This window comes from Geotrypetes seraphini, chromosome 1 (assembly GCF_902459505.1).
Source record: "Geotrypetes seraphini chromosome 1, aGeoSer1.1, whole genome shotgun sequence".
Taxonomy (NCBI): domain Eukaryota; kingdom Metazoa; phylum Chordata; class Amphibia; order Gymnophiona; family Dermophiidae; genus Geotrypetes; species Geotrypetes seraphini.
The window spans coordinates 272,270,296-272,297,428 of record NC_047084.1 but is presented as its reverse complement, the minus strand read 5'-3'; the positions used below and the strand labels follow the sequence as shown (position 1 = coordinate 272,297,428).

General features: G+C 43.5%; 1 protein-coding gene across 1 annotated transcript in view; it reads right to left on the bottom strand.

The window, feature by feature from the left end:
- Nucleotides 1-17,491: 17,491 nt before the first annotated feature.
- LOC117354645 (transmembrane emp24 domain-containing protein 11-like) overlaps nucleotides 17,492-27,133 on the bottom strand; it is a 35,673-nt gene continuing 26,031 nt past the window's right edge. Inside the window, exon 5 of the mRNA XM_033932518.1 lies at nucleotides 17,492-17,641. Coding sequence (XP_033788409.1) covers nucleotides 17,492-17,641 — 150 coding nt within the window. The remainder of the gene's footprint in view (nucleotides 17,642-27,133) is intronic.

Sequence of the window (27,133 nt, the reverse complement as noted above, 5' to 3'; positions counted from 1 at the left end):
AACTACATTTGTTTAAAAATGCGTTCTCCGTGCCTGCTCATAAATTTGTTGACTGGAAGGATCCAGCAATGTGGCCAGATGCCATTCAGGACAAAGACAGAGAAAGAATTGTGCAATTTGGATTAATGATGGAAGATGATTTAAAGCAAATGGCACAGTCTATGAGTAAAGATCTTGACGGACGTTCTTTTTATGAATATCTCCTCTATGCCAAATCACCCAATGGGCGTGAGAAGATTTTACGGGACTGGCTTAGGTGGAGCATTAGCAGAAAAGTATGTGTGTATTCGGCCCATGGAAGAAGGGGGGGCATCAAGGGGTGCGTGGGGGGCCCAATAGGATTGCTCAGTAAGGGGCCCAGAAATTTCTGATGGCGGCCCTACTGCTGGACCTAGCTGAAAGGGAGGGAAAGGAAAGCTGCTACACACTGGAGGGGAGGGTGAGATGTTGCATGGGGAGAGAGCATGTTGGGTTGGGGCCACTCGAAGGAAGAGGCAAGGACAGAGAGAAAGCATGAAGGAGGCAGAAAGTATTGGACTCATGGAGAGAGCAAGATGGATGGGGAGGCAGAAAGGAGGGAAGGAGAAATGTTACACTGGGGAAGGAGGGAGAGATGCTGGATGAAAGGGTAATTGAGAAAAGGAGAGATGGTGGATCTGCGGATGGTGGTGTCCATCGATGCAGCTGCGTGGATGGAGGTGAAAAAAGGGAAGATGCCAGACCTCCGGGGGAGGGAAAGGAAACGGAAGGGGAGGACAGAAATGGAAGATGGATGGTTAGCAAGAAGAAAGAAGGAGACCCTGGCAAGCCAGTTATCAGATGACAACCAGAGCCTGGGACCAACAAGATTTGAATAATGACCAGACAACAAAAAGTAGAAAAAATTATTTTATTTTCTGTTTTGTGATTACAATATGTCAGATTTGAAATGTGTATCCTGCCAGAGCTGGTGTTAGACTGCGAACATGAGCTAGGATTTAACAAAAAAAGGAAAAGTATTTTTTGTTTGTTTATTTTGTTTACACCACAGCGCCAGTGTGGGTAGGAGAGGGCAAAGGGGGCGAAGAGGCTATAAAATAAACCCACCAGGATGTTTTGAAAAAACACCCACTTGGGCAGGAAAATTGAATCGAATCGAAAAATCGATTCAATAGGCTGGATCGAATCAAAAAAATTTTTTTCCTGAATCGGGCAGCACTAGTTTCCACCACCTCTTCCGGGAGAGTTCATGACATTGATATTTTGGCTTGTGTTCATGCAAGCGTATGATTATGGTATATGATTTGGAGAGAAAATTGGTCACATCTGGTGCTGTAATTTTGACATAAGGGTTCTGGGATGAGTGTCACCTTACTGGTTTGTGGGGTGATGGGTATGTAGAGAGCTTGATCACCTATTGCAGTGTATCACAAACTCTACCACCTGAGATTCCAGGTGTGCTGCGAGACACTGAGGAGGAGAGATGCCGGTTTTTCTTCCCTTCCAGCACCCCCCACTGGCGGCTCATGGCCCGTCTGGAAGGCCTTCACACATGCGTGGATGACGACCTGATGATGTCATACATATGCGTGACATCATCGCATCGACATCTGTGCACTTCTGAATGCCCTCGAGCTGTGGCCGCCTGTTTGGTATGTTGCAGTTTCGCAAATTTTGCAAGACATTGATCTATCAAGATGGAAGAGGTGGTTTGTGTCTTGTTTGGTTTCTGTTAGTTGTAGCCTGGGGGGGGGTTAAGATATTTTCTAAATAAGTTTTTAGGCCTTTATGATAGTTTTGATAGGAGGAGATGTTCCTTAATTGTGCTGGTATAGAACTAATACCACATGAGCAGGAGATAGAAATGCTTTCACTGTCTGGAGAAAGGGTGAATGAGCCATGGTTAGAGGAAAGTATGGAGTTTGAGGAATATATTTCTTTATGCTCAGATGATAGCAGAAAAATGCAATGGAGCCAGAGGTTCAGACTTAATGTATGAGTGGTTTCAGTATGAATGAATTTATTAGTATTAAGCCAAGGTAGAAGTAAGGCTAATACATTGTCACAGTATTTTGTTACATTATAAAAATTCCCAGGGGAGAAGGGATTATGAAACCCTTCCTTGCCAGAGCTAGTAATAGCAGTGATAAGAGTTCTAATGTTTAGAACCAACAGAGGCCAGGATTCTCAAAAACCCGTGTTAAAAAGCAATGGTCTGCTAACGCAGCCATTTTGATACTAAATCTAAAAACCCAAGACATTCTTAAAAAATCACCAATGCAAATGAAGTCAGTAGACAACAACGAAGATTCGCTAAATTTGCATGTGCCCATCGATGGGTACATGCGCAGAAAACCGCTGTCAGCATCATAAAAAAAAACCAACACAACAGCGGGAGAGATGTCCACACTCCTAAGGGAGGGGCCTTAAACAACTTGGGCCAATCAGAGCCTCAGGCCCCTCCCCGGATGCATCGGGAAGGGTCCTACGGCTCTGATTGGCCCAGACACCCTATAGGAGGGGCTTAGGCGTCTAGGCCAATCAGAGCCGTAGGACCCTTCCCGATGCATCCGTCATTTTAGACAACGCAGCAGCAGCTGGGAGGATGGTGTCCACGTCCCTCTGGCTCATCTATGTTGAGGTAAAGGGGAGGCGGGTCACTTGAAAGCGGGTGAGAGTGGGCATCTCTTCTGCTCCAGGGAGTAGTTGGGTCAGTGGCGGAGTGGTAGCGTCGGGTATTTTAGTGCAGCAGGAGAGAGTGGGCATCTCTACTGCTGTGGGGGGGGGGCAGTCGCATTAGGGATTTTAGTACAGCAGGAGAGAGTGGGTATCTCTAGTGCTGCGGGGAGGGGGGCAGTCGCATCTGGGATTTTAGTACAGCATGAGAGAGTGGGCATCTCTCCTGCTGCAAGGGGGGGTCATAGCCGGGATTTTAGGGAAGGGGTATTGTGATGCTGCAGAGAGAATGGGCATCTCTCCCACTGTATCACAACACAGGGCTTTCTAGCAGTCTCTGACACTGACCAGTACTCCTGGACCAGTCGCATTTTTTTGTTTCCAAAAGCTGACGCTGCTTTTTGAAAATGGTATGGCATTTTTTAAGAATCCACTGGAGGGCTCATTTCAGTGTTGAAGAGCCCATTTACATGTCAGTGTCGGAGACTGCTAGAAACCTCGCTAAAGACAGAGATAATCCCTTTTGATAATCCGCCGCTAAACTGCATCCAGGCTAAACCACCGGAAAACAGTTTAGCGATGGCGTTAAACTTTTGAGAATCTTGCTCAGAGTGCTTTATTTAATCCTTATTACTGGAGTTCTGGAGGAATGCCCCTACCTCACTGCGTTAGAGATAGTAAGAGCTCAGTCAATGACTGTTTCTAACAGTAAATAAGGTGAGAATTTAGCCTAATGCACACTGCTAAGAGAGAGCATGAGAATGCCTTGTAGATTTGCAAAGGGAAATGAAGCCACTTATAAGTCAGGCCAAGCTAAAGCCAAGCTGGAACCTTGAGGGGCTGAGTGGAAAGCCCATACTGAACTATGCAGTACAGCCTGTTTAAACAAGGACTGACAAAAGCCAGTGATAAAGAATCCAGAATTTGGGGGCCTCCGTTTTGTTGTTTGAAAGCCAAAAGGAAGAAGTATTTATGGGGCTTAATTTGAACTGCTAAACTGAAGAAACATCATGTGAGATAAGACTGTGGGAATACTATTAATTATGACAGGGGTGCCCAATAGGTCGATCGCGATCGACCGGTAGATCGCCAAGGCAAAGTGAGTCAATCGCAGAGCCCATTCCGGGCTCCGTGATAGACTCACTTTGCCTTGGCGATCTACCGGGCCGATCAGCCTTCCTCTCCCCAACGTCAATTCTGCTGTTGGAGAGGAAGTTCTGGCCAGCCAATCGCTGCCTGGCTGGGCCGGAACTTCCTCTCTGACGACAGAATTGACGTCGGAGAGAGGAATGCTGGTCGGCCCAACACAGGGAAGCAGGGAGAGTTTGGGGCAGTGGCGGCTTTGGGGCCTGGTATCTGATGGCGGCTGCAGCGGCAGCTTGGGGGCCTGTTCCCCGAAGGCAGCGGCAGTGGCTTGGGGGAGGGCAGGGAGAAAGAAAGAAAGGGGGCAGGCAGGGAGACAAAAGGAAAGAAGGGAAACAGAAAAAAAGAAAGGGGCATGAAGAGAGAAAAAAAAGAAAGGGAGGCAGGGAGAAAGAAAGGGCAGGGAGAGAGGAAGAAAAAGTTAGGAGAGGGAATGAGGTCTGGAGGAGAGGAAGCATAAAGGCTGAAAGAAGGGAAGAAAGATTGGATGCAGTCAGAAGAAGAAAGTGCAACCAGAGACTCGGGAAATCACCAGACAACAAAGGTAGGAAAAATGATTTTATTTTAAATTTAGTGATCAAAATGTGTCTGAATTTATATTTGCTGTCTATATTTTACACTATGGTCCCCTTTTATTAAACCGCAATAGCGTTTTGTAGTGCAGGGAGCCTATGAGCGTCGAGAGCAGCGCTGGGCATTCAGTGCAGCTCCCTGCACTAAAAACTGCTATCGTGGTTTAGTAAAAAGGGAGGGGGTATTTGTCTATTTTTGTATGGTTGTTACTGAGGTGACAGTGCATAGAGTCATCTGTCTTGACCTCTTTGAAAAAAACCCGGAATAGGAATGATAATTAACATTTTCTATGCGTACAGTGTGCTTTGTGTTTTTTTTTTAATTTTATTGTTGGTAGATCATTTTGACTTGGTCATTTTAAAAGTAGCTCGCAAGCCTAAAAAGTGTGGACACCCCTGAATTATGACATCATGTTGCACTAAGTTTGGACTGGAAATTAGCTAATGTCATTCCTCTGCATAAAAAGGGTTGCAGGGCAGAGGCTGCGAATTATAGACCGGTGAGTCTCACATCAATAGTGTGCAAACTCATGGAAACACTAATTAAAAGCAAATTGGACACGATCTTGAATGAAGGGAATCTTCGGGATCCCAGTCAGCATGGATTCACCAAGGGTAGGTTCTGCCAATCCAATCTCATCAGCTTCTTTGACTGGGTAACAAGAAAGTTGGACTTGGGAGAGTCTTTGGACATCATGTACCTGGACTTCAGTAAAGCTTTTGACAGTGTCCCACACCGCAGGCTGCTAAGCAAGATGGAATCGATGGGGTTAGGAGAGACACTAACTGCATGGGTCAATGATTGGCTGAGTGGCAGACTTCAGAGGGTGGTGGTTAATGGTACCCTCTCTAAAACATCGGAGGTGACTAGTGGAGTGCCGCAGGGCTCGGTCCTGGGTCCATTCCTTTTCAACATATTCATAGGGGATCTGACTAAAGGGCTTCAAGGTAAAATAACACTATTCGCCGATGACGCCAAACTATGTAATATAGTAAGTGAATGCAGTTTACAGAATTATATGGCGCAGGACCTGCTTACATTGGAAAGTTGGTCCTCAACCTCGCAGCTAGGCTTCAGTGCTAAGAAATGTAAGGTCATGCACCTCGGAAGCGGAAATCCATGCAGGATGTACTTCTTGAACGGAGAAACTTTAACTAGGACGTCAGCAGAACGAGATTTAGGAGTAATCATCAGTGCAGACATGAAAACTGTCAATCAAGTGGAGAAGGCTTCATCTAAGGCAAGGCAGATATTGGGTTGTATCAATAGAAGTTTCGTCAGCTGAAAGCCTGAAGTCATAATGCCGTTGTACAGGGCCATGGTGAGACCTCATCTGGAGTACTGTGTGCAATTCTGGAGGCCACATTACAGTAAAGATGTACGCAGAATTGAATCGGTTTAGCGGACGGCCACCAGGATGATCTCGGGGCTCAAGGGTCTCTCGTACGAAGAGAGACTGAACAAATTGCAGCTCTACACTCTCGAGGAACGTAGGGAGAGGGGAGACATGATCGAAACATTTAAGTACCTCACGGGACGTGTCGAAGTGGAAGATGATATTTTCTTTCTCAAGGGACCCTTAGCCACAAGAGGGCACCCGCTCAAACTCAGGGGCGGAAAATTTCATGGCGACACCAGAAAGTATTTCTTCACAGAGAGAGTGGTTGATCATTGGAACAAGCTTCCAGTGCAGGTGATCGACAGCGTGCCAGACTTTAAGAATAAATGGGATACCCATGTGGGATCCCTACGAGGGTCAAGATAAGAAAATTGAGTCATTAGGGCATAGACAGGGGGTGGGTAAGCAGAGTGGGCAGACTTGATGGGCTGTAGCCTTTTTCTGCCGTCATCTTCTATGTTTCTATGAACTCTTTTGTGTTTTGAAGTTTGTGGAATAAACAAGAAAGTTCACACTTATTTTTGCAGGACATATTTTATTTTGAGTTTGCATTCCTATTTGGTCATTCCAGTTCCGCTTGGCTGTTGCAATATGAGGGTTAAGGTCAAGGTTCCCTTACTCCCCAGCACAAGTAGTACCTTATAGGCAGGGCAGATTCTGTGTTCAATTCAACAACTACTTTTGCAGGTGCCTGTGACTCACCAGATTTCCACCACTTCCCTTAGGAATAAATGGTGACCAGTAGTGGGCTTCAGGGGGTCTGGGTGGGCTACTTTTTAGGGTGGGGGGTTCCGGCAGGCAAGACTGGGCATCCCTACTGCTGACGACCTTTGCTGGGGAGAAGTTTCCGGCAAGATGGATTGGGCATCCATCCTACTGGCAATCATTGCAGGACAAGTGGGTAGGGTCCAGCAAAAAGGACTGGGCATCCCTCCTGCCAATAATCTTCAAAGGGGGGGAGGAAGGGATGGGTTGCTGCGGCAGCTAAACTGATTGTGGCAGGAAGATTCACTTGCTGCAATCAGCTCAGTGGCAATGCGATTCTATAATTGGCGTCTGTGACATGAACACTGGTTAGAGAATCATGGTGTTAGGCATGAATAGACATGTGTCTGCAAGGACAGACTCGATTTCTATATAGGACACCCATGTGTAATTCTCAAAAGTCGCCGGGTTGGGCCCATGTGCCTAAGGCCCCGCCCACAGGAGGGGCCTAAGTCTCCTGGACCTATTCTGATTGGCCCAGGTGCCTCAGGCCCCACCTGTGGGCGAGGTTTCTGTCACCTGGGCCAATCCAGCCCCATTCTGGACCCGGCTGGCCTGCCGGACGGGCGGGCTTGGCATCTGTCCGTCTGGCCAACGTTAAAGGTGGGGGTGGGGTTAGGGGGGTCGTGGGGTTGGCCGGGGGGGTCGCAGGTCGGCGGGGGGGTCCGATCGGGGGTTCTGGGGGGGGGCAGTCATTGGGAGGAGGGGGGTTGTGTCGAGGGCAGGAGGGCCTGGGATCCCTCCTGCTCATATTGTAGTGGGGGGTGGGGGGTAGTGGGTCGCCGGGGCCAGGAGGGCTTGAGCTCCCTCCTGGCCCAATCCAGTCGGGGGGGTCACCGGGGCCAGGAGAGCTTGGGCTCTCTCCTGGCCTGTTGTGTTGGAGGGGGGGTCGCCGAGGCCAGGAGGGTTTGGGCTCCCTCCTGGCCATATTGAGTCGGGGGGGGGGGGGCATGATCGCCGGGGCAAGAGGGCTTGGGCTCCCTCTTGCCCCGATGTCATCGGGGGGGTCGCAGTTCGACGGGGCAAGAGGGCATGGGCACCCTCCTGCCTGGATCGTTGGGGGGGGGGGGATTCTGTAACCGGTGTTGTTTTTGACAGACACCGGTTACAGAATCCAGCTTTTAGGCGAAGGACTGGCTCCTCCTTCGCCTAAAAGCCCTTGTGTTGGACGTTTGGGGCTTAGGCGTTTTTTTGGTTCATTATGGGCAAAAAGTGTAGACGTCGTGGGGGTGATCTGGGCATTTAATAGAGGCAGGCCATAAACAAAACAAGGACGTTTGTTTTGGTTATGGACACTTTCCCTGCTTCTGCTTTGAACGTTTAAGGACTTAGGCCAAAAGGGGACTTAGACGGTTTTTTTATTATAACCCTCCACGGAAACAAAACAGAAAGAAGATTGACTCATTTGAGCTATGGTGCTGTAGAAGGATTTTAGGCATGCCATGGACTGCCAGAAGAACTAGCAAATCGATTCTGGATGATATTGAACCGGCTACGTCACTCAAAGCTCAAATGATGAAGTTACGACTGTCTTATTTTAGTCACACCATCAGAAGAGAAGGATCACTGGAGAAGGACATCATGTTTGGGAAGATCGAAGGAAACAGGCGAAGAGGGAGACCTGCAATCAGATGGCTGGACACGTTGAAAACAACCATGGGGATGACGGTGGAGGACCTTTCTGGACTAGCACAAAACCGATTTCTTTTTAGATGTTACAATAATCATCAAGTTGCTAGGACTCGAGCATGAGTCGATGGCACCTAACAACAACAATGTCAATACTTTGTCTATCCATCATGTGCCTTTATCACTTTCTTTATATGATCTCTAATAGGGTTATTTTATGGCTTCAGAAAAGAAGGACAGATTGAGACATCTGGGTTTTACTTCCATTGAAAGCAATGGAAGTAAAACCCAGATATCTCAATCTGTCTTCCTTTTTCTGGATAACATCTTCTACAATATTTTGAGATATCATTCTGTATTCACTGATCTGCCTCGTTTTGCTTATAAACGAGGGAAGAATTTGGGGGAACTTATAAAGCGGCCCAGATCGGTAGGTCCTCTGATTGAGGTTAACCGGGGGCATCACCAGTGTGGCAAATGTGTGTATTGCAAGCATGTCTTGATCACGACTAAGGTGCTCATACCTCATAGCAATCGTTATTATGAGTTATATGGTCATACAGATTGCACTTCGATGCAAGTGGTGTATGCTCTCATGCCCATGCAATTTAATGTATATTGGACAAACTCGCCGGATCATCAAGTTGAGAATTACAGAGCACCTTAGCTGTTTACATAATAGGAAAGAAGAAGCTCCTTTGGTTGAACACTGGCTTGCAAAACGTCATCAAGAAGCTGATTTGAAGTTTGTGGTTTTAAAACAATTTCACAATACTCATGGTGGTAATGTTTCCCGGCAGCTGATTAATTGTGAACAGAGGTTTATTTTTTCCTGGGACACAGTAACCCCCAAAGGCTTGAACAAAGCAGTAGAGTGGCCATTGGGCTGCTAAGTTCAGGCTGTCCAATCAGATTGAGAAATCTCTAACATCATGTGATTAAGAAAGAACAGTTCCGGCATGTCCACACTGAATTGTGAATGTTTGCTAGCGGGGGAGCCGCCATGAAGTCTTGAGAAGGATTCGTATCCAATGTGTGTCTGTTTACAGTTCACAAGAAGTGAGTTTTGAGAGATTTTTTAGGTATTTATAAGATATGTGTCAGTTTTGATTGTTTATTGATACAATGCTGCTTTTTTCAGAGTGCTGAGTTAATCTTCCTCTTGAAAAAGTCAAAGAGGGGAAACACGTATTGTGTTGCAGAAGAATTGGACTACACATACTGTGTCGAGGAAGTTGAAGGATTAACAGAATATTTTATAGATTTTCATCTCATGGATTGGTTGGATTGTGACTTTTTTGTATTTTTTGGTTTTTGTTTTTCGTGTGAGGATTTTTGAATGGTTGGGAACACTGAACACTGAGCACTTGATTGGACTTGAAACAGAGGCCGGGGCTCCTTAACAGCAAAGTACATCAGCTGAGATAAGTACTCCTCTACTTATATCCTTATATAAATTTATAGCTTTAGCTTTAGCTTTTTGAAATCTTTAAAAATTATAGTGGTAGGAAGGGATGAGTGCTATGATGGATTTAAGCCAGAACTGGTAGAGTCCCGTGCTCTTTATGCCTTGAAGTTCTAAATGGCTTTCACTGAGCACCATTATTGAATATTTATATTCTTAATATATATTTTATTAAAATATTAGATTTTCTTTTTTTGTAGAAGGTGTTAACTAGAACAGAAAATTTATATTTATAATTCCCAAGAATATTGAGTGTGTTGATACTCCTTTTTCTGGAGCCATATGTTAACCCTAATCTGGCATGCCTTCAATCATATTCCTTGTACATTTTTTATGTTCTTGTTGTGGAACCATTCTTGTATCACTCTCCATCAGTTGCCACTTGTTTGTGATAGTGCAGTCATGCATTTTGTCCTTCAAGATCTTCCAATAGGATTCATGTCTGCACTGTTTTCTGGCCAGTCCTGAAGTTTCACTTATTTTTGAGCCAAGAAGTTCTTGTAACATAGTAGATGACAGCAGATAAAGACCCGAATGGTCCATCTAGTCTTCCCAACCTGATTCAATCTAAAAATTTGTTGGGGGTTTTTTTCTTCTTCTTCTTGTTAGCTATTTCTGGGCAAGAATCCAAAGCTCTGCCCGGTACTGTTCTTAGGTTATAGTAACATAGTATGGCTGTGGGCCTTGTCTTGTTCAATGTGCATAGAACTCCTCTCCAGGGCATCTACGCACTAGTTGAACACAATCATCAAGGATTTACATTATGCTCTTATCCAAAAAGACACCCTGTACAAAAACAGTAACAACACATGATTTCACTATGGCTTGAGCAGGTGAAATGAATAATTAAAATTTTAAAATTAAGTATTCAGTGATACTTTTGCCTATCAACAGCTGCATCATTTGAGCACATTACCAAAGGAACATCTGACCAAGGAGAAACATGAGTTCTTGTCCTCTTTCTATTCATTTGGCTCACTCAGCAAAGTGTCTCTTTGACGTCATCATGCTGCCATCTGGGAAGCGGCACCCTCAACTGCTTATCAGGTGCTGGCAGAGACCTGGTCTGAGGACTTGCAATTTGTCATCTCAAAGTCTCTCTTGAGATCCTATGTTACTTACTCTTGTGCTATCGCAGATGGCTCCCTCCTGTGGGAAATACATTACAAATTCCTGATGCAACTATATATCACCAAGCATGTGCGGCTTCATACAGACTTTGTGATTCCTGTCCCAAATATCAAGCAGCTTGGGCGACCTTGGGCCACATGTTCTGGCATTGCTCAGCTGTTCAGACCTTTTAGTCTGATATTACTACTTTTATACGACTGTACTGGAAATGTAGACTGGTGGAGTCCCCTGGACTCCTGGTGGGACATGCCCTATCTCTAAAGGCTTATACAGGTTTCTTCATAAAGCTGTGACAGTGGAGAAAAGAGTGATCCTGCTCATCTGGTTAATTCCTGATGCACCACTTTGGCGTGTCTGACACACTCACATGATATCGCTCTTGACACTGGCAAGGCATTCACTCCCTAGCCTCCTCTAAAGGTCAATTGTTTCAACAGACTTGGGATCCTTTTTGGGATTCTACATAACATAAAAATATATTTGTATACCGCAATACCTTTCAGTTCTTTGCGGTTCACAATTTGAAGAGACTGAACAGATTCAGAGAATTACAATGCTTAGTCTTTCAAAAATTTATTGAATAAATAAGTTTTCAACAGTTTCCTAAAATGATAAGAAGCATTAAAAATTATCTCTTATTGCTGCTTGGAATGAAAGTAATTTGTTAAAAGTATTTTTTGTACTGGCAGTGCTTAATTGGAGGAAAGGCAAAAAAATGTGAGGGACTATTGAGAGCGTCTAGATTTGGCAAATATAAAATGATCCACCATATAATCTGCATTTTATAACAGAATAATCCAAATTTGAATGTTATTCTAGCTTCAATTGGAAGCCAGTGCAACCTTCTATAATAAGATCTCACATGACCTGACTTCTTTAAATAAAAATTAATCTTACAGCAGTATTTTAAATCATTTGCAATCTATAAAGATTTTTTTTTTTGAAGACCTGTGTAATAAATTATGTTACAATAATCCAAAGTGCTGAAAATCAGAGATTGCACACATGAGGACCCGTTCTGGGATTTTGAATTTACCGCAAGCAATGTATACCATGAGCTATCGAGGCTAAAAATGAACAAAGCCATGGGACCGGATAATCGGGAACTGAGAGATGTCCTGGCAGAGCTGTTGACTGCGCTTTTCAATCTTTCCCTAAACAAGGGAAAGGTCCCTTTGGACTGGAAAACTGCTAACGTCATTCCGCTCCACAAAAAGGGATGCAGGTCAGAGGCTGAAAATTACAGACCGGTAAGTCTCACATCAATATTGTGTAAACTTATGGAAACATTGATTAAAAACAGATTGGATACGATTCTAGATGAGAGACTGAGGGATCCCCACCAGCATGGATTCACGAAGGGAAGGTCTTGTCAATCCAATCTGATAAGCTTTTTTGACTGGGTAACAAAACAACTGGATTTGATGTACTAATTCCTGTAAATAAAAATCCAAAAACTGAGACAAGGGCTGAAATAATGACCTCCGACTAGAAACAATCGGGCAGCCCGAGGGTGCTATCAAACTTTTATGCACCTTAGGTATAAAATAGATGCTGGGTATCTTAGGATGTTCAACCGCCAGGTATTTATGTTCTTTTAATGAGATTACCCCATTTTCCTTAGATGTATTCAGACATGCTAATATCTTACCACCAAACTCAGTAGTGGGATCTTGGTCTAGTAATTACCGATAATATTCATTATCAGACAATTGGCGGTTAGCTTCTTATTCATAAGCTTCCAGGGAGAGTCCCTGGATATCGTGTATTTGGACTTCAGTAAGGCGTCCCACACCGTAGGTTATTAAATAAGATGAAAATGATGGGACTAGGGGAAACATTGACTGCATGGGTTAAAGACTGGCTCAGTGATAGACTTCAGAGGGTGGTGGTAAATGGTACCCCCTCAGAAACGTCAGAAGTGACCAGTGGAGTGCCGCAGGGCTCGGTCTTGGGTCCGATACTGTTTAATATCTTTGTACGAGACCTGCTTCAGGGACTTTGAGGTAAAATTACACTATTCGCCGATGACGCTAAGCTATGCAACGTGGTTGACAGCGCTACCATGCCCGACGCTATGAGGCAGGACCTACTTTTACTGGAACAATGGTCTAATACTTGGCAACTGAGTTTTAACGCCAAAAAGTGTAAGGTTATGCACCTTGGTAGCGGTAACCCCAGCAGAACATAAACCCTGAATGGTGAAACCTTAACAAGAACTGTCGCAGAATGAGACCTGGGTGTAATCATTAACGAAGATATGAAGACTGCCACTCAAGTGGAGAAAGCCTCGGCCAAGGCTAGACAAATGCTGGGTTGCATCTGAAGAAGTTTTGTCATCCTAAAGCCTGAAGTCATAATGCCATTGTACAGGACAATGGTGAGACCTCATCTGGAGTACTGTGTTCAGTTTGGAGGCCGAATTATCAAAAGGATGTGAAGAGAATGGAATCGGTTCAGCGAATGGCCACTAAGATGGTCTCAGGACTCAAGGATCTCCCATATGAAGAACGTCTAAGCAGGCTGCAATTAGATTATCTCAAAGAACGCAGAGAGAGGGGAGACATGATAGAGACATTCAAATATCTTACAGGCCATACCGAGGTGGAGGAAGATATATTTTTTCTTACGAGTCCCACGGCAACAAGAGGGCATCCGCTCAAACTCAAGGGCGGGAGATTTCATGGTGACATCAGGAAATGCTTCTTCACCAAAAGGGTGGTTGATCGTTGGAATGGCCTTCCACGACAGGTATTTGAAGCGAGCAACGTGCTCGACTTCATGAAACGATGGGATAAACATGTGGGTTCACTTTGGGGAATTGCTTAGGGGGGAGTGTTCTTTTAAGAGGAGGGTTCTTTTGAGTGGGCAGGCATGTTGGGCCGACGGCCCTTTTCTGCCGTCATACTCTGTTTCTCTATGTTTCTATGTTGCATGAAGCAGATTTCTGAACTTTCTTTAACCCTGGTCTGTGGTTCTTGTTATGTGTTATGTATTTTCTGGGATGTGCAGAGCAGGTTTCGAGGGGTGGGGTTGGGAGTTTGGGATTAGGTTGGGCAGGGCCTTAAAATTGTGGATATGTGGGTCTTGTTTGTAGAATCTGTACCGCACTAATTCCCTTTTGCTTTGTTATTGGAAGCTGTGGTCAGTCCTCTTATTTCTCTTGAATGTTGTTGTACCTGTTCATTTCCAATAAACATGATTGAAGCATAAAATTAAGTATTCAAAGTGGTTCTGAAACTGAAAAAATTTTTAAATTTATTTTCATAAAATTAATTTGGCCCAGTCTTCTGCAAGCCAGGATGAATATTTATTAACCCAGGATAATCTTTTCTTTATGGCTGCTGTGAGCAACAGTTTTCTCAAGGGCCAAAATGCCTTCAAACCTGCTTTAAAAAGTTGACAACAAACAGTTCTCATACTTGCTGCATGTTATCTCCACTCCTGCTGTAAGCACTGCAAACTCATTTTCCTGTTCTGCAGACACATGTTAGCCAATATTCAGTCATTGCTGACACTGGACAAGAGCTTGCAACAACAGGTGACAAAGCTTCACTTCTTGCCAACTTTTAACACTAGGATCTGAAGTGGCCCTGTTGAGCCTAACCCCTTCCCTCTCAAGACACTTAACCTTATACACAATTTTTTTTACCTTAGTAATTATAATACACCAAATTATCTTATTTGGAAGAAAATCTAGGCCACAGCTTTATTTATTGAACCAACATTTTAACAGATGAATAACTTCCCAAGCTACTAACAAAATATAACCATACAAACATATTACATTACATTACATCAGGGATTTCTATTCCGCCATTACCTTGCGGTTCAAGGCGAATTACAAATGGCTTGTCAGGACATTAGAAGTATTTAGGGAGTAATTTGTACATTTCTTTGAGAACCCTGGCCCTGCCATGTCAACTAGAACTAGGAGTAGGCATGGACCACCATGTCCCCTTTCTGGGTCACCTGACCCAACCAAACCGCTCATCACTTGATGAGCCCCAAAAACCCAGTAGCTTGGGATGACCATCGCTGTGACAATCCCATGTCCCAATTCCAACTAGCTACCCTCCCTTACCTCTAAGGTGGGAAGGAGGGAAAATCCACCTCCAAGGAACAGGAAGAGACCTGTGACTTGGAGGCGGCTCCTTAAATACCATTTGGAAGTCCCCCAATCCCCTATCATCTTCCCTACCTACTGTGAGAACTCTTTTAAAGTTTAACCCCGCCTAGCCCCCGCCTGCCTCCCCTCCTTTCCTGCTTGGCCCCACCTTCACCGCTACCTACAAAGCCTCAATCTTTTGTGAGGCCTCTCCCCAAACCAAAAGGTCATGGGTAACAAACAAGAGCCATTCTGTCCCCTGTTAAGGTCGTCCTTTGAGACTAGCTTTCGGGCTCTAAATTTCAACAGACACAAACTGTGGTGAGATGTTTATCTTCCAAGCAATTTCCCTCTGCATTAAGATTATTTCCTCCAAAAGAATGTGAATCTGACCCTTTGGACAATTCGTACCCATTACTAGATTCCCATGTTCAAGTATTAATATACAACACAAACACTTGTTAATGACTGAAAAAGGTTTGTTAAATACCTTGTATTTAATAAGTACCAAGAACACCTAAAAATGAGGTGTTTCATTCTGTCATATTAATTATCCTATCCTACTTATATAATAATTTGCTGCAGTTGTCTGTCTGTGCTGAAATGTAATTGAGCTGGCTTAGACATCCAATGAAAAGTCTTCCATCTCAACTGTCATTCTGAGGCAGCAAACCTAGTCCTAGCACAGTCATTCTATGCTGTAAGCATCAGCTAAACACAGCAGTTTAGTTTATACTGATTTTAATTGTTAGACAGCTCTCAGTATTGCCAAAATCCATAATAATTTGGCTATCACTATATGTAGTCAATTTCAGTGTCAGCTGTGTCAAAGCCGTGGTAGAGGTTTCTGTCATGGGCCAGCGAGGAAAATGCTCCAGTGCTCATAGAATTCCTGTGTGCGACAGAGCATTTGCCTAGCTGGCCCATGATAGAAACCTCTACTGTGACTTTGTAAAAGGGGGCTTAAGTGATTTATAAAAATTCCCAGGGATTGAATGGATAATATTCTTAAGTATAAATAGATATACTGCCAAAATTATTTGACTGATAAGGTATCAGAATTAGGGGCATTCTGGGGATAGTGTCACATAAATGTCTAATTTATACAGTATATCTAAGTAGTGATACTCGGCTGCTAAAATGATCAAATAAATTGCCAAGTGGATTACATAAATAGCAAATATAAATTTCAACATTTCAACTTAAACTTGGATATTCAGTCACTGAATATACATCTCCATGCAAATTAACCATATGTTGAATGAATGTATTTCTTTCCACATTTCTAGACTTATCTGTACTTTTAATGTACTTCTGAAAGGCCTGTAAGCCAAAAATAAATTAAACATGTTCTTAAACTTGTATCTCCCTTAGTTATCTAATTTTTTTCAAATAAAAAGACAAACAACTGTTATTACATTTTTTATTAAGTTGCTTAACATGCATTATAAATTGCATGACTCAGATTACAGGTATAACTGCTTGTTAAGGGGTAATTATATAAAGCTTTTCTGCTTCTTTGCATTTAAGGCCAGATTCTGTAAAAAGCACTTAAATCAGCAACCACCTACTAAAATGGCACTGGCCACATATCGACCACTCTTAAAAAAATCATGGCTGGCGCCGTTTAAAAAATCATAGCTAACGGTGCCTTTCAGAAAACTTAGGCATCTGCAATGTAGGCCAGAGTTTTACTGGCCTACATTGCAGACACCTAAGTTCTTTAGTGAATCGTGCCTAAGTTCCTAAACATGCTCACTTAGGTGTAAAGGCACCATTAGGCGTCCTGCTGTAGATACAATTACAGCGTCTACACTGTAGACGCCTCTGGGTGCCTATTTTTTTTAAACAAGTTTTTAATTGGTTTTAAATGGCAATTACAGCCAATTAAAACAAGTTAAACAGTGGTAGGGCACCTTCCACTGCCTAACTTATGGCACCATGTATAGAATATGGCCCTTAATGCATGATTCACACTTATTACATGGCTCTTACAAAGCATGCATGCAAGAAGGCAACCAAGTCTCAGGACACACCTAGCAAATCTGATTTTCAGGGTGTTTACAATGAATACGCATGAAATAAAAGTTTTTGTTACTTTTTGCTTATCAAAAAAAGTACAGGCTAACATTTATTACTTTTACTGAAGTAATAATTTCACCAAATTTCACTATTTTTGTTTTACCTAGTTACATCTGATGCTTGCAGTTAAAAAATAAAGGTGGAAGCAAGACGTAAATGATGATTCCTCAGTAAATCAAATAAAACAGCAGAACCTGGAACAGGATTTTGCTATTGCAAACCTCATTATGCAAACAGTGGATAATTGCATCTTAAATTTTGCTGTTCAGAGAATATAGCCTATGAGAACAGTAGAACTGCCTGTGTTTTTCGAATTGGTTATTGGTCTCCAGCTTAATAGAAGAGTGAGTTCAGTCACTTTGAAGCAGATAAAAACCAGGACCAACTCCCTCCAGTCCAGGAAGCCGTCAGACATCCGGACAAATCCAGACTTCAGGTAACCCTACACAGCTATGTTGCTGATATAAACTAATTGCAAATTATGTGTATTTTGAGAATTTTTAAATGTGCCTTGTCATAAAATTATCCCCTTAGTGGAGTTTTAAACAAGTTTTTTAGCTATAAGGAAATCTTTAAGGCATTTGATTTGCCAGACACCAACTGAAATAAGAATTATTGTTTGTAAAACAGCCCACCATAAGACATTGCTGTTAGTGTCTTCACTTTTCTGCCGAAAAAATTCTTCACGTTCCTGTTGAAAATAGGTCAAGAATAAAGTTAGGAAAAAGTTCATAAAATGTTTATGTTTTACTATAAAAGTGGAATGGTTTTCTATTACATCATAGATTATTCAAAAAGTATGTGTCAAAAATCCTGCTGACATACCTCCCCTTTTACTAAACTATGATAGTAGTTATTAACATAGGGAGCCACGCTGAATGCTTCACGCTGCTCCCGACGCTCATAGAGTTCCTATGAGCGTCTAGAGCAGCGCGGAACATTCAGCGTAGCTCCCTGCACTAATAACCGTTATTGCAGTTTAGTAAAAGGGAGGGGAGATAATGAGCTGATAGCAATTTGCGATATTGTTTACTAAACATATTGTATATACTCGAATATAGGATGAGATTTTGGGACCAAAAAATGGATGGCTGCCTCAGATCTCGCAGCCAGGGGCACACCCGGCATGCAGGAATGAGCTTTTTGAGCTCCCGCCCAATCCTGCACCGCTCCCTGAATGGCTGCCACCAGTTCTTATGGGATTCACGAGGAGGAGGGGCTCAGCACGGGGCAGGAAAGCTTGCTCCTGCCCATACAACGTTGGATCACCATGGATTCGAGAAAAGACAAAAAAAGGTATGCAGGGGGAGTCGGAGTAAAAAAATTGTTGAAATCTGCCGGGACGGGAGGCAGGAGGAATCCCTCCTGTCCTGGCCTACCACTAGATTACCAGAGAGGGGACAGGGTACAGGGCAGGAAGGTGGTACAGGGTACAGATCCTGGCAGGGAGTGAGGGCGGCTGAGTGCAGAGTCTGGTGAGGGAGGGGACACTGGGTGCAGATCCTTGCAGGGCATGGCACTTGAATATTAAGCCCCCATCTTATATTCGAGTCAACCATTTTTCCTCCTTTGTGGGGAGGAGGAATGGGGGTGTCGACTTATATTCAGATCAATTTATATTCAAGTATATATGGTATATCTACAAGGCTAGTGGTTTGTAGCATTTTCTCTTATGCTCAGGCTGGGCTGCACCTTGAAATTGCGTCACAGCCCACAATATCCGAGCTATGGCAGCTTCTCTTGCTTTCCTATGCTCAATTGCTATTGATGAAATATGTAAAGCTGCTACTTGGTCCTCAGTTCATATATTCACATCTCACTATTGTCTGGAATTCAGTTCCAGACAGGAGAGTGACTTCAGCCAAGCAGTATTTCAAAATTTGTTTTCTTCATGGCCAACACTGCCTCCATCCCATTCTAGTAAACTACAGAATCCCACATGTGAGAATATGTTGTCTGCTTGTCCTGAGATAAAGCACAGTTACTTACCAAACTGAGGAGCTGCAAGCCTGCATCAGGTGGGAAGGCACTCGCACATGTATGGTGCAGGCAAATTCTTAAAGTGACAATGCACTTTTAAAGCTGTCCGTACCGGGGATGATATCATCCACATGTGAGAATAGCTGCCTGCTGTCCCTGGATAACACCTATTATGGTAAGTAACTGTGCTTTATCCGGAGACAGCAGGCAGATATTCTCACATCCCACCCACCTCCCCTGGTTGGTTTCTTCACATGGGCATAGAACTAATGACCTCGTGCGCCAGTGTTGGGCGGAAAGGCATTCATGCATATGCGGTGCAGGCAGTCTTAAAGCTTAAAGTGACAGTACACTTTTATACTGTCCATACCAGGCTCCGTGGATGACATCACCCATATGTGAGTATATTTGTCTGCTCTCCCCAGATAACACCTGTTACAGTAAGTAACTGTGCTTTGTTGTCTGATTAATGTATTATTCTAATCATTTTGTTCCCAGTTTCTCGATCTGCTTCCCTCTTAACTGTGTTTCCAGGGCCTCCTGCCTATTTGCTATTTCTTTTCTCACCGCTTGTTTTCTTCACTTGCCCTACATCTACGTTTAGCACTAATCTTTCACATTCAGTGTTCTTCCATTTTCTGCTTCTTTCTCAAATCTATCTAGCTTCCATCTCCTTTCCCTTCTCTTCATGTCATATGCAACATGTCTCCCTTCTTCCCTTCCTATACAGTATGTTCCTCCTTCCCTTCATGTGCAGCATATCTTCTCTCTTCTCTTCCCTTCCCTTCTGTGCAGCATGTCTCCCCTTTACATTTCCCTTCACTTCATTTGCAGCATTTCCCTCCTTTGCTTCCTATGGAGCATATCTCCCCTCTATCTTTCCCTTTCCTTCAAGTGCAGCATGTCTCTCTCTCTTTTTTTTCCTTCCGAAGGTACAGTGTGTCTCCTCCTTCTCACCTCTATTCCCTCCCACAGGTCCTAAATCCCTACCTTCTTCCTCTTCTCTCCTCAAGTCCAGACTAGAGAGCTGCACGGGAACAGGGACGACGGGAATCCCGTGGGGACGACGGGAATCCTGTGGGGACGCCCCTAGGGTCGCGGGGATCCCGTGGGGACGCCCCCTGGGGTCGCAGGGATCCCATGGGGACGCCTCCGAGGGTCGCGGGGCTCCTGCGGGGCTGGATGTACTCAGTCGCGCGGCTCTTCTTCTCCCTACCTTCTCTGCTTGCAGCACAGAGCCGAACGGAAGTCTTCCCGACGTCAGCGCTGACGTCGGAGGGGAGGGAGGGCTTAAACAAAGCACTCCCTCCGACGTCAGCGCTGACGTCGGGAAGACTTCCGTTCGGCTCTGTGCTGCAGGCAGGGCAGGTAAGGAGAAGGAGAGTAGCCTCGCGGTTCGAGTGGCTACCAAGGGAGGGGGGCGGTCCGCCCCGCCCCGGTTGCAGCACAGCCGGCCAGGTCCCCTTACTTTTGTGGCACTTCCCCGACCGACCGATAACAGCCCGGGTCTGACAATCCTCCCTGCCCTGTAGCCGCGAATCTAAATTACCTTCTTACAGCAGCTGTAAGAAGGTAATTTAGATTCGCGGTTAAGGGCAGGGAGGTTTGTCAGACCGGGGCTGTTGTCGGTCGGTCGGGGAAGTGCCACAAAAGTAAGGGGACCTGGCCGGCTGTGCTGCACCCGGGGCGGTAGAGAAGGAGGGGGGGGAGAAGGACGCTGAAAGGCCATGGTGAAGACAGGAGGGGGGGGAAGGACTCTGAAAGCACTTGAAGACAGAGGAGGGAGAAGGACGCTGAAAGCACATGGGGAATACAAAGAGGTGGAGAAGGACGCTGAAAGGCCATGGGGAAGACAGAGAGGGAGAAGGACGCTGAAAGGACATGGGGAAGATGGGGGGGAGAAGGACATAGAAAGGAAATGAGGAAGAGAGAGTAGGGAGAAGACTCTGGCAGGGAAGAAGACAGATGCCAGACTATGGGGGGAGCGGAGAGAAGAAGATGGGTGCCAGACTAATTTGGAAGGGGGAAGAAAGGGAGAGGCACAGTAACAGAGCAAATGGAAGATGCAGAAGGAAGAGAGACAGTGGATGGAAGGAATTGAATGAGAACATGAGGAAAGCAGAAACCAGGCAACAAAGGTAGGAAAAGAATTCTATTTCTTTTTTTTTTTTTTTTTTGCTTCAGGATAAAGTAGTATATTAGTTGTGTTGATAAAAATTTATAAACATTAGAGGCTCTGGTAGAAACCCGTTTACAAAGTATGTATTCTTCCCAATTAATATTTTCAAATTAATAAAGTCTTTTTGCTTATTTGTAAATGGGTTTCTACCAGAGCCTTTAATTCAGTAGCATAATTAAATGAAATAACTATTTCTGAAGTTTATAGGGACGGGCGGGGACGGAGGGGATTCCTCGCGGGGACGGGTGGGGACGGAGGGGATTCCTCACGGGGACGGGTGGGGACGGAGGGATTCCTCACGGGGACGGGTGGGGACAGGTGGGATTCCTCGCGGGGACGGGTGGGACTTTGGCGGGGACGGGTGGGATTTCTGTCCCCGCGCAACTCTAGTCCAGACTAGGGTGTATGCAATGAAGCTGCTAAGGAGCAAATAAAAAAAAATATCAGGGAAAATATTTCTTCACTCAACATGTAATTAAACTCTGGAATTCATTGCTAGATAATCTGGTAAAAGTAGTCAGTTTAGCAAAGTTTCCAAAACGTTTGGCCAAGTTCTTACAAGAAAAGTCCATAAGCCATAATTAAGATGGACTTGAGAAAATCCACTGCTTATTCCTTGGATAAGCAGCATAAAATATTTTTACACTTTTGGGATCTTTCCAGGTACATGTGACCTAGATTAGCATACTTGGCTTGATGGACCTTCAGTTTGAACCAATACGGCAATGCTTATGTTCTTAGGGGGGCAATCTAGGGAAAGAGTTAAGATGGAGCAGAAGCTTAGCTAGTTAGTGGCAATTTTCAGTCCTCTAACCAGCTGAGCAATTGCATAAAGTTAGGATAGCGGAGTTAGCAAGTGCTGTGCGGCAACCAGACCAAAGCCCACTGCAGCAGCCCACAGACAGTGCATTTGACTGCAGAACATAGTAGAGTGTTCTGGCATGGAGGACCTTTTCAGCTGGTGGGGCTTGGGGATCCCATTATCCATAGCAAGGGTGCCATAATTTTGGGTGGGTTTGAGCCCAAAGAGTAGCCCAGGCCTACCCTTAGCTCATGCTATAGCATCAGCCATGGCCACCTAGCCCTCCTCCTCTAAAAATATGGTGGAAATCCAGGCCCAAATCTCAGACTGCCTCTCTGACACTGCTACCTGGATGTCTTGCCACCATCTAAAATTAAATATGGCTAAGACTGATCTCCTTATCTTTCCTCCTAAAGCCATCTCTCTCCTTCCCCTGTTCTCTGTAACAGTGGAAAGCACTCTCATCCTTCCTGTCTCGTCAGCTCGCTACCTCGGAGTCATCTTTGACTTGTTGCTATCCTTTTCCTCACATATCCAACAGATTGCCAAAACTTGTTGTTTCTTTCTCTATAATATTGCTAAAATCCATCTTTTCCTTTATTCCAGGACAAGCAGGCAGCATATTCTCACATGTGGGTGACGTCAGCCATGGAGCCCCAGTACGGACCACTTTAAGAGTACATCACCACATTAGCTTTTTAAAAAAGTTTGCGATTGCCCACACTGCGCATGCGCGAGTGTCTTCCCACCCGATGTGGGCTTCCAGTACTTCAGTTCTCTGTTTTCCGCGGAGCGAACAAGTTGTGTTTTTTGAACCTCATTCATTTTTGCGCCTTGCCTTCCCACTTCGCGAACTGTTCTACAGTTTTTGATATTTCTTTCTATTGTACCAAAAAAAAAAAAGAGTTTTCTTTTTCTCACCCTTTTTCCCTCGTCGACTTTGCCCTTCAAGATGTTTGTGTTTTCTTTTCTTCCATTGAGTTTAATTTGGCTGGCGGGTCTTCCCATCCATGTCTAGGCTGTTAACGGGCTTCAAAAAGTGCTGCAGGTGCCAAAGGTTGATTTCTATCACCGACCTGCATAATTGATGCTTGCAGTGCCTTGGTGTTCTACTTTGCAGGTGCACTCCATCAAAAGCCGTAAACTTCAACAAGAAAAACTGTTTGGACCCGTCATAGACATCAATAAGACCTCACAACCATCGATGTCGAAGACCTCGGCATCAACATCAGCATCGGTATCGGGTGATCTTTCACCATCAGGTAAGCCAGCTAAGGAGCCACCAGCTTCCCAAACAGCGTCACAGGTCACTATTGCATCGAGTCCCTTGATGCTGACCAACCAGCAATGCTCTCTCTTGCGGCTTGCCTCTCTTTTGAGGTGTGCATCCTCATCGAGGTCACCCAAGTTTCCAAGTTTATTAGGTATTTTTGATTTATCGCCAATTCAAAATTCAAGGCGATGTACAAATAAAATAGTTGGTGACACACTTGCAATTATTAAATTAAGCAAACAATTATCTAAAATACAAATAACACAAATAACATTACATTTAAAAGTAGTTTAAATAGGTTAAAGTGAAACAAAAGGAAAAATTATTTAATGGTTACATTCGATAATACAATCACTAATTCAAATTTAAAATATTTAATTAAATTCAGGGGAAAAACAATAGGAAGGGGGACAAAGACAATTGACCTTTTAAATTATGGTTGCGGAGAGAAAAAAAAGAAAAATCAGTTATTAAAGGCGTCTATAAATAGAAAACTTTTAAGTTCTGACTTAAATTTTGTTAAGTTTTTTTCCTGTCTTAGGTACAATGGAAGATTGTTCCAAGATTGAGGGGCTGTTATGGAGAAGATAGTGTTACGCCTTGTGTTAATAACTTTTAGTGAGGGAATAGCTAAAAGTTGCTGATCTTGAGATCTAAGAGATCTAGAGGAAGTATAGGGTATTAAAAGTCTAAATATAAAGGCAGGAGTTTTGTGTTCTAAAGCTTTAAAAATGAGTAAACATTGTTTAAATACTATTCTATGTGCTACTGGGAGCCAGTGGGCTTTCTTAAGCAGGGGTGTGACATGATCGAATTTTTTAGCCTTATAGATTAATTTAATTGCGGAGTTCTGGATTATTTGTAATCGTTTAATTTCTTTCTGTGACAAACCTGTAAATAGAATATTACAGTAGTCTAATTTAGACATTACAAGTGAATGAATTAAGATATTCAATGATTTTGAACATAAAAATTTAGATATCGATCGGATCTGACGAAGTCTATAAAAAGTAGATCTTACGACTTGACTTATATGATCATGAAAGGACAATTTATTGTCAAAGGTAACGCCAAGAATTTTAACATTATTAGTCATTTTTAACGAAATGCCTTTAATAGTTATAACAGAAGAAAGAGTTTCACCATCTTTCCAAGGAAAGAACATAAGATTTGATTTTTGAATGTTTAAAGCGAGTCTATTGGTTTCAAGCCAGTCATAAATTTGATGTAATTTCTCATTTATTGATATTATTTCTTGCGGGTTTTTGGTATTTACAGGATGTAATAATTGGATATCGTCTGCATACGCGTATACTGTAAATCCAATAGATTGGCAGAGTGTTAACAGTGGTGCTAGGAAAATGTTAAACAAAATCGGCGAGAGTATTGAACCTTGTGGGATTCCATACGGAAGGGAAAAACTATTCGAGGTAGTATCATTGAAAGAAACGCTAGATGTGCGGTGATCAAAGTATGACTGGAACCAAAGTAAGACTTGGTCTACTATCCCGATTGATTGAATTCTATTTATTAAGAGGTCATGGTCAATGGTGTCAAAAGCAGACGATAAATCGAGAGAAATCAGTATGACAGAACTATGGTGATCTAAATGATATAGTATTGATGTTGTTAAACCGATTAGAGAATGTTCAGTAGAATGGTTTAATCGAAATCCTGTTTGGTTTGGGTGTAGCACATTAGTTTTTTCTATGAATTCTGATATTTGGTTGAAGACAATTTTTTCTGTTAATTTAGATAAAAATGGAATATTAGCAATGGGCCTGTAATTATTTTTAATATCAGTGCCAATTTTTTGATCTTTGATTACCGGGCGTATAAAAGATTTTTTCCAAAGTAATGGTACTTTCTAAGGCAAGCTGCTACACTGTTGGTACCGGCAGACAAGCCACAGATACCAGTGCTTTCCTTTCATGAAAAGCTCAATGAGTTTTGGCAAGGGAGCTGGGTGATATCTTCAAGCTGCATGCACCAGCTTCGACTCCCAGTACCGGCCCAGCCTGAACATATGGTCACCAGGTCCTGTGGTACCACAACTGGCTCCCCTGGACAACATCAACATGGATATTCATCCAGGAACCATCGCTCTTCTCAATGTTCGACGCCTCAACGTCGATCGTCTCATCGAAGTTCAAGTTCTTCATCGATGCATCGATCTATTTTCTTGACACATCATCGTTCCTCTTCCTCTCGACGTTCGAAGTCCAGGAAGCACTGTACTTCTAAGAGAAAGAGAGCTTCACATCGTATCTCTTCTTCAGATCAGTACCGGAGTCGCCATAAGCACTGATCCTCTCGACGCTCACCATCACCAAAGCTTCTTTGTGAGTCTGACTTACATTCTAATTCAGATGAGGACTATTCTGCTTCTGCAACGGAGGCGTATGATACTCTTTCAGAGAAGTCTCCTCAGAAATCTCCATCAGAGTCTCTTTCACTAAATTCATTAGACAATTGGGCAAAGAGCTGCCTTTTAAACTAGAGACTGATTCTGCCCACAGTGCTGAATATCTTGAGACTTTGGATTATGATGAGCCTCCTAAGGACCTTCTCAAACTACCATTGCATGGCATTCTTAAAGAGACTCTTCACAAGAATTGGGAAATGCTTTTGACCGTTAAAAGTGGCTTCCAGAAAACTTGATTCTCTCTACAAAATCACTTCTTCCCCAGGTTTTGATAAACCACAACTTCAACATGAATCATTAGTTGTAGAGTCAACTTTGAAAAAAATATTTTCCATCAAAAGTCTATGCTTCAGTGCCATCAGGGCTTGAAGGACTCACTATGGACAAATTTGGATGTCGCCTCTATCAAAATTCCATGTTGATGAGCAGGGCCCTTAATTACAACCTCTATATATCCTGCTATGTAAAGCACCTTGTTAAGAAATTGCCTTCTTTTGATAAGTATATTCTTCCTCATCATCTCCATGAATTTCTTACTATCTTTCATACGCTCTCCCTTGCTAGAAGATATATGACAAGATCTGCTTATGATGCCTTTCAGTTATCAAGATCTTCAGCTATGTCAGTGGCGATGAGATGTCTCGCATGGGTGAGAGTCTCAGATATGGACATCAATCTTCAAGATAGATTAGCTAATACTCCCTGTTTGGGAGATGAGGTTTTTGGAGACTCGATTGAAAATATTACACAAAAACTCACTGACCATAAAAAAAGTTGGAACATTTTAGTTAAAACCAAGTCTAAACCTCCTTCAGCTTCCCAGTCCTTTAAGCCTTCTTCCTCATATCAGAGGTGTTTTTCAACAAAACCTACTGCACCTCATATGCCTCAGCAGAAGAAGCAAAAGCAACAGCATCTGCAAAAAGTCTCAACCGGCAGCTCCACCGAAATCTGCTCAGTCCTTTTGACGGGCTCATGGAGAGCATAGTTGCTGTTTCCCCTTCTCAGTCTCTTCCTCAGCCAATCAAAGGTTATCTTCAGTTATATTATCCACATTGGGAACTGATAACAACAGATCTCTGGGTTCTAAAGATTATCAGAGAAGGATACTCTCTTCATTTCATCACTATTCCTCCGATCATCCTCCAAGAGAGTCCTCTTTTGACCCTTGGCAGATGTTCCTTCTTCTTTGGGAAATAGTCCTTACTTCTTCTGAATGCTATAGAAAAGGTTCCACTTGCTCAGAGGAACTGGGGGTTTTACTCCAATTTTAGACCTCAGGAGCCTGAACAACTTTATATCCCCTTTTAGATCAGAACAAATGGCTATGTTTTCTGGATCTAAAAGAAGCTTATACTCACATTCTAATTCATCCTGCCCACAGGAAATTCCTCAGAGTTCAGGTAGCACAGCAATACTTTCAATACAAGGTTCTGCCATTCGGCCTTGCATCCTTACCCAGAGTGTTCATCAAGTGTCTGGTAGTAGTGGCTGCGGCTGTACAGGTTCAAGGTCTCCAGGTTT